The sequence below is a fragment of the Monopterus albus genome, unplaced genomic scaffold (genome assembly GCF_001952655.1).
Source record: "Monopterus albus unplaced genomic scaffold, M_albus_1.0 scaffold2.1, whole genome shotgun sequence".
In the NCBI taxonomy this organism is placed as follows: domain Eukaryota; kingdom Metazoa; phylum Chordata; class Actinopteri; order Synbranchiformes; family Synbranchidae; genus Monopterus; species Monopterus albus.
Window position 1 is genome coordinate 6849203 of NW_018127882.1, and position 7628 is coordinate 6856830.

At 37.1% G+C, this 7628-nt stretch overlaps 2 protein-coding genes across 3 annotated transcripts in view; both read right to left on the reverse strand.

The window, feature by feature from the left end:
- The window catches only part of LOC109957419 (MORC family CW-type zinc finger protein 3), a 21338-nt gene extending 19189 nt beyond the window's left edge, over positions 1 to 2149 (reverse strand). For both annotated transcript variants that reach the window (XM_020595317.1, XM_020595309.1), the window contains exons 1-2: positions 2054 to 2149; positions 1847 to 1919 (exon numbers count right to left, since the gene is read on the reverse strand). In XM_020595317.1, coding sequence (XP_020450973.1) covers positions 1847 to 1919; positions 2054 to 2092 — 112 coding nt within the window. In that variant the 5' untranslated portion in view covers positions 2093 to 2149. The remainder of the gene's footprint in view (positions 1 to 1846; positions 1920 to 2053) is intronic.
- Positions 2150 to 5151: 3002 nt separating this feature from the next.
- The window catches only part of pmt (phosphoethanolamine methyltransferase), a 9019-nt gene continuing 6542 nt past the window's right edge, over positions 5152 to 7628 (reverse strand). Inside the window, exons 7-11 of the mRNA XM_020591545.1 lie at positions 7588 to 7628; positions 7387 to 7476; positions 7178 to 7300; positions 6727 to 6858; positions 5152 to 5163 (exon numbers count right to left, since the gene is read on the reverse strand). The exon at positions 7588 to 7628 is cut by the window's right edge and continues 27 nt beyond it. Of these exons, the coding sequence (XP_020447201.1) occupies positions 5152 to 5163; positions 6727 to 6858; positions 7178 to 7300; positions 7387 to 7476; positions 7588 to 7628 (398 nt within the window). The remainder of the gene's footprint in view (positions 5164 to 6726; positions 6859 to 7177; positions 7301 to 7386; positions 7477 to 7587) is intronic.

Consider the following 7628-nt stretch of genomic DNA (forward strand, 5'->3'; position numbering starts at 1 on the left):
ACTTGGTACTATGGTACTCATTATAGTGTTATAGAAATTAAATGGCACCACCTTCATTGTTGTGGTTTTCAGTGGTTGAACTACACATGCCAGCACTTTTTGTGCAAATATTTTCAGTTATACTTTTGCACCTTTAGTTTATTCTGTGAAGTAATAAGTTCAGGAACAATCTTCCTCCAAATATGTTATATGGAATTGGTTACTAGTGCAATATAGATTTACAGTATTAGCACTAGTTTTGTAAGTTTTGTTTGTTTCATCAAATGTCTTTTGATAAATAAATGCAGAATTTAGATGTATACATGATCTGTCATATTATTACTCTGTGGTTAAAAGGACTCGAAATTCAAAGTTTAGGACTTTGGACTCGACTTGGGACTCGCCAGTCTTGACTTTGGACTCGACTTGGGACTCGCCAGTCTTGACTTTGGACTCGACTTGGGACTTGCCAGTCTTGACTTGGGACTCGACTTGGGACTTGCCAGTCTTGACTTGGGACTTGGAGACAACGACTTGAGACTGACTTATGACTTGCAAAACAATGACTTGGTCCCACCTCTGCTATCTCATACAGCCACATACAGTAATGGATGCTTAAACTACATCCAAACATCCACTTTAGTGTTCGATTTTAGCACAGACAGGATAGAAATTGATTCATCTGCAGTGTTTTGCTACCGACTACTGTCATTTTTCAGTTTGTAGCGATACCACATTGTAAAAATACTCTATTACAAATAAAAGTCTTGTTATCAAAACATGACTTAAGTGTAAAAGTATTAGCATAAAATATACTCGAAGTACATCATATTATTCAGTTATTGATATATTATTGTGTACATCACATTTAGTGCTGCAGCTGATAAAGGTAGAGCTAATGTTAACTACTTTATATCCTTGTAATTTGAGTAACTGCTGGGTAGCATGTAAATTTACCACCAAGGATCAATAAACCTTATGATTATACTGTATTTTGTTTTATTAAACTCATTTTAAAAAGTAACTAAAGTTATCAAATAGATGCAGTGAGTACAAAATACAATATTTTTCTCTGAAATGTAGTGAAGTTGAAACATTAAGTAGCAGAAAATGAAAATAATCAAGTAAAGTACAGATACCTCAAAGTTGTACTTAAATAAATGTACTTAGTTATTACCCACATCTGTTGCTTTCCTTTGGCAACACCAATGAAGTTGATCTTACATCTTAATCACACATGCAACAGAATGAAACATTGTATCTTGGAGTAAGAAATTACTGCATTACTGGCTGTTCCTGTTTTTTGTCATTATTCTGAGAACCACAAGCATCCCTGTTAGTCTTTAATGTTAAAATATAAACTCCAGTTATGTTGAGCCATACAAAGTGGCTCTGCATTTATAAAGCAACGCCACTTGCTGTTCTTGCTAAAATTCCGCAGCCAACAGAGGAACAGCACGTCTGAGCCAATAAGAAAGCACAGAGTGGAAGAATGGCCAAGTTGACGCTTATTATAGTTTGGAATTTACAAGCACATGAAAAACAAAATACCGGTTCAGATAAGTCCAACGATCATTAAGCAGCAGGAAAATCATTACCATGAGAGTCTCACATAATCTAGTGCTGTCAACAGACAATCATCAGGCGTGTAGCTGGTTTAAAATACTTTAGAGTGAAAGAGGAAGTTCATGTGGGTTTGCAGCGACACAAATGTATAAAAAACGCAAAGTCCACTTTGTGTGCGACAGCGGAAGAGTGCATAAAAACAAACAACGATAAAGCTGCGAGAGCAACGAGTCGAGCGCACCAAGGCTGCAGGTGCGCAGGACTTTGCCAAAGTTTCAGTGTAATACACATCTTTGCCTACCTATCAATTCTGCCACGGCGCTGAAAGGCCATGTATGACTTGTGGAGTTGCTGTTCAGGAAGGAAGGGCTCATCTTAGAAAGAAACCAAAAATAAGTCAGTCAGTTTGCAACAGTCGTCACTGTCACGCTTTGTAGCTACAGGCACTCGCAACTTAACACTGCACAAACTACCTATTAACGAATTACTAGTTATTTGCAGTACTTACGGAACTCAGACGAATCCCATGCTCGCTTAACCTCGCCATGTTTTGCGACTGTTTAGCCTCTTGTGTGCGTGTGTGTGTGAGTGCGTGCGTATTCTGAGCGCAGGTACCTAAGCAGACGCAGCGTGGGCGTAGCGTCCCCAGACAGCGTCATGAAAGGAAATCAAATGAGCACAGCCACAGATATGACTGAGGCATAGTTCACCTGTTTACAAATGTGTTGTCCCCTGCTTGTCTTGTCCAAGATAATGAAACAACGTGGAAATACTACCAGGAGTTTAAGACAACACAGAAGCGCCAGATAAAAACATATGCTGTCAAAAAACTGCAATATGTCAGAACATAATGTGCACATTTCCAGAAGTGGACAGACACCAAGTGCCCTTACTCAAGTACTGTAATAGGTTACTTAAGTAAACTCTTCATTTTCTGCTTCTATTTTACTTTTTAATCAACTATAATAATTAATTTAGCAAATTAATTATGATCTATTACAACAGGTCAAGATAAGGTACCATTTTTTAGAGCCCCAGAGGTAATTCACAAGCTACCCAGCAGTTTATAAAGTATTTTAAATTAGCAGCAATTACCAGCCGCAGCAATCACCTTTTATACTTAATTGTTTTCATAGTAATTATTACATAAATATTCTTCATATTAGCATGTTTGATACTTTAAGTAATGCTAATACCTGTGACCTTTGCATGACATTTTGTATAAGTATTCAACAAATTAACTAAAGCAAAAAAATAAAAATAAAAAAAATAATAAAAATTCAGCTGAACTGTGAAATTGTATCAGTTGATGCTTCAGCATTTTGTAAACAAAGTGTTCAGTAACATTCATTCTGCCTTTTTGTACTGTCCCTTTTTTGTCTTCAGAAACATCTTGGTAATAACCAGTTAGTTTTGAGGATATATCAAAACCATTACTGCAGAGATGTACAGCAGGTGTGACACAGAGATGTTTGGACATTTAGATAATGGTGAACAACATCGGCTCAGAATGTGAGATAAATGATGACACATCTACACTTGGTAATTGATTAAATGTTTCCGAGAAAAACTATCAACTGTTTGCCCAGAGGCAGGATCACAGTGAACACCCTCTCAGACAGTAATGACACTGAACCTGTCTTGTCATATGTACAGAGGCAGAACATGGATACATACAATAACACAATCAGCAAATAAACATAGCTGACTGCTGTGACATAGCTGGAACGCTTCACTACAGTGCATCTCAAATGCAACACATTATTACATTTCAGGAAAACCTGGGGGCTTAGACATGTATCCTGTTTATAGGCCTAGGTTATGTATATTTGAACATAACATTTGGTACATTATACAGTAGCTTTAATTAATATTTTAAGAGACAGTTTTTCATGAGCTTCATCATCATAAAGGCCATTTCATAAATTGGTGCCAATGCTTTTGTGTGTTTTAAATACATCAAAACACAACTTCTGCTGCTGTGACCACAAAATGTACAACTAGAGAGGAACCACAAAGTCAGTGAACTGACTCAGTAAAGTCCCTTCATTGTATTTAGTACATTTCATAGCTTCATGTTTTTCAAGAAACAGTGGGTTGTGTCTCAAAAGTTACTTAGTCCCTGTTTAACAAGCCACTTGAGGACAAAACCTAAATGCTCTTTCCCCAATAACTGCACAAAGGCCGAGTCAAGAAGACAAGCTAACAAGCTAGCTAGTTCACAAGCTCATCGTGTTACACGTTTGGCATTTTTTTTAAACAAAAAATAGGACATGTTATGATGAGCAGCCAGAGAATTTTTTTGACTGACTGAATCATACTGCTCAGCAGCACTGGTACTTGCTGGAAGTATGAGCATGACAAGTTTTAAATCATGTGACTTTGCTGGCAGATTCAATTACATGTAGCACCACAGAATGTTAATTGCAAACTAACAAAACCAATCAGTTTATTTAGTGATTTTTTTTTTTTTTTTTACTGTGAGATGATAAACCGATCGTGGTAAATTAGCAGCAAGTAAATTTTCTGTAGGATCTAAAGAGGAGAAATAAAGCTTTACACTGTAAGTTGAGGTAATAAAAATTTTTAATCAACACTGTATTCTTTAGGGTTGGCTCCTTCATATAAACAAATTTAACTGCTATTGCAATGTTTAAATGGGCAGTAACATATGTAATAATTACTGTATATCAAAATAATATTACATGTAAATACATGGCAACATATGGGAGGATTATGTCTGTTAAGATGAAGTAAACTAATATAGCAGGACAGGCTTAGTAGCAGTGTTTGATACATGCAGCAGGCTTGAGGCCTACTTCCTGGTATTAGCATGATCAAGCTAACATGAGGGCATATTAGAGGTTTGACTGGTTTTTTGGAATGAACACTGACTCAGGGTGGTTTCTGATGCAATATAAAAGGAAGGAGATGTCTGGCTAGTCACCTGTTGAACTATTTGAAATGTGTGGTGAGTTACTTCACATGTTTGGTAGCTGGAACAGCAGCTGAAATGTTTGCTAGTGTTAGTGGTAACAGTAGATGAAGAATTATGATGGCAAGGCCTGACAACCCCCCTCTTGGGGCCAAATAATGGGTAAACATCATTTAACTGGTATACTGAGCATCCATATGAATGCTCTCCCATTCTCTGGCACATTTAATGGTGTATTAATGACTGCTTTGTTTAAGAATCATTCCAAAACAACAACAAAAAAATCTTCAAGATTTATTATAGTGATTCCTACCAAACACACTAACCTGGAAAAGTAAGGACTGCTGTCCAGTCTCTGGGTCCCTCTGTTTGGTTACTATAAAGACAAAAAATAAAAAATAAAAAAACAACAACACATGGGGCATATATAAAAATACAATAATTCTGGAGTGAAACCACAACATTAATTAAATGAATGCACTGGTACATAACTACACAGCCTACCTTTGTATCCTGGTCGACCAATTTTGACAAACTTCTTGACCTCAACTTTCACTTTCGCTGGAGCTGGCTGAGCAGGAGCATCTTTTGCCTCTTTGGCAGCTCTCCGTGCTCTGAAATAAACCACAAGGTTAATGAACAAAGTGGAAACATAAAGTCAAATAAGTTTCTCAATTGTGGATCTGTGGTGATAAAACATAAATCAGTCACACTAAACACAACAAACTCTATGCGGTCCCCACTTAAAAAGCATTTTCTAGCTTTGTTTCACAGCTTCATAGCTTTGTTTGACAACATTTCATTTCAGTTTAACAGTCTACAACAACACTAACAGCTCTGAGTCTGTACAATTGGCAGATCTAGAAAATTTTACATAGAGTGGTGAAGGAATGGCAAGAGGTTTTGGTAAGTGGCAAGAAATGGGGCTATCTGAGGATTTGCATATATCATTATACTGTACATCAAATATATTCAGTACAACAGGAAATAGACAATAACTAAAAACATGTTATTTTCCAATTATATGTTTCTGCACTGAACAAAGCATAGCATGAGGTCCCTCTTTCACATTCAGTTTTATCCACGTCTTCATCCCTCACAAACATTTCTTCTTCTCCCTCTTCTTCTCTCATTTCCTTATTACCCTCTTTCTGTGGCTTTGTCTTTCTGTCTCTCCTGCCTACTCACATCTCTTTTTCCTTTTCTCTCCATATCTTACTCTTCTCCAATCTTAAGCATTTTATTGCTGAAACATAATTTTTGGAATTTCTCTTGATTTCTGATTTGCACTGCAGAGTAGCCGAAATATTGTAAACCTACAGTAGTCAAGATATGAAAGGACCTCATGGTGAAAATGCATTACACTGTAGGAGCATGCAATTAATAAGTAACAATAAAACTATCAAATCAATAATGATTTACAGCTACAATCAGAATGAATTAAAAATCTCACTAGCATGAAACTAGAATCAACTCCCTCCATCTACTGAAAGCCATGATGATATAACTTTTTGTTCTAAATCCAATTGTGTTAGTTTCTTTTCTTTTTTCTCTTTAGAAATTCTTTTTCTTTTTTGTGTAGCTGTCTGAGCTAACACTGAAATCAGTAGCTTGCTAGCCTAGCAAGCAAGCAAGTATAAGCTTTCTCTGCCAGACTGTTTGATGAGCCTGGGTCACAGGAGCCTTCGATAGCAAGAAAGTAGGTTTTAGGGATGTTTCTACTAAAAAAATAGTTTTGAAAATTCTTACATACTCTTTACCATTATGATATAGTGGAACCTTGAACTGTGAGTAACCCGGTCTGTGAGTGTTTTGCAAGATGAGCAAAAGTTTTGATTCGACAAATTAGCGCGGTCTCGTAATTCGAGTAGTATGTACGCTTTGTCTGCCAATACGTCACAACTGAGCCGATGGTTCTAGCGCTTCACTTCTATAGTCAATATCTGTACTGCAACAATGGGCCCTTGCGCCAGCCACGATTCTTTTTAAAGGTAAAGTGCAGGTTAAGTTGTTAAATTTTTACTTCATACTGTATTTTGTATTACTGTAATCATTTTGATATGGACAAGTGGGTGTGGAATGAATCATCTGAGTTTTGATTATTTCTTATGGGGAAATTCGCTTTGATATACGAGTGCTTTGGATTACGAGCACATTGCCAGAATGAATTATACTCGCAATCCAAGGTTCCACTGTATTGGTGAACAGAACCAGAGGGACAAACTCTTTACAAACTATTTAGTTACCTTGCCATACTGTGAGGGTGTATAGAGGATGTAGCCTCTCTGTTTGACATAGGCCTCAAACGCTGGTGTCCAGGGCTTCTCCCCACAGCAGTAGTCACTAATAAGCAACTGGCCACCTGGCTTTAACCATGACTGGACACAGGCAGCAAATGAAAGACAAGTTAGAAAACTCAGACTGGATAATGTGACCAAAGAAAATAAGTAAATAAAATTTGCGACATAAAAAAGTTTTCATTTAGCAAATGAAAGACAAGTTAGAAAACTCAGACTGGATAATGTGACCAAAGAAAATAAGTTAATATAATTTGCGACATAAAAATGTTTTCATGTAGTTTTTTTGTATACATTTTGTACAATCTGCCAGAATTGCTGTCCAAACAAATTCAAAGAAATCAAGGAAGTTAAGAATGTAGACTTAATGCTACAGTCACTTTTATGAGAAACTGCTTACGTGGAAGTGTTTGAAGAGAGCCAGTTTGTCATCTATGTGCAGGACTGTGTCTTGGCTGTAAATCACATCAAAGGAACCTTCTGGGAATGTTCTCTTAGTGGCATCAGCCACCTCAAACTGGACCTGATGCAGAGCACATGCCATTAGTGATTTTTTAAACAAACCATTATTTGTGGTAAACCAGTAGAATAAAGAACATGTTGACATACTGATGGCAGCTTCTCAGCGTTGGCCCTCTCCATGGCAATGTCCACCATGTTTTCTGACAGGTCCAGGCCAAGCACTTCCACGCCAAATGTCTGAACAGTAACATAGTCATCACCATCATTACTGTCCTTGTAATCAGTATAAAATCCCTCTATTATCACTGTTAGTGACACTGTAATCATCCCACTTTCCTTTGCTTTTACCTTTGCCATGTAAAAGTCTCCTCCACCGATGCCACACCCGA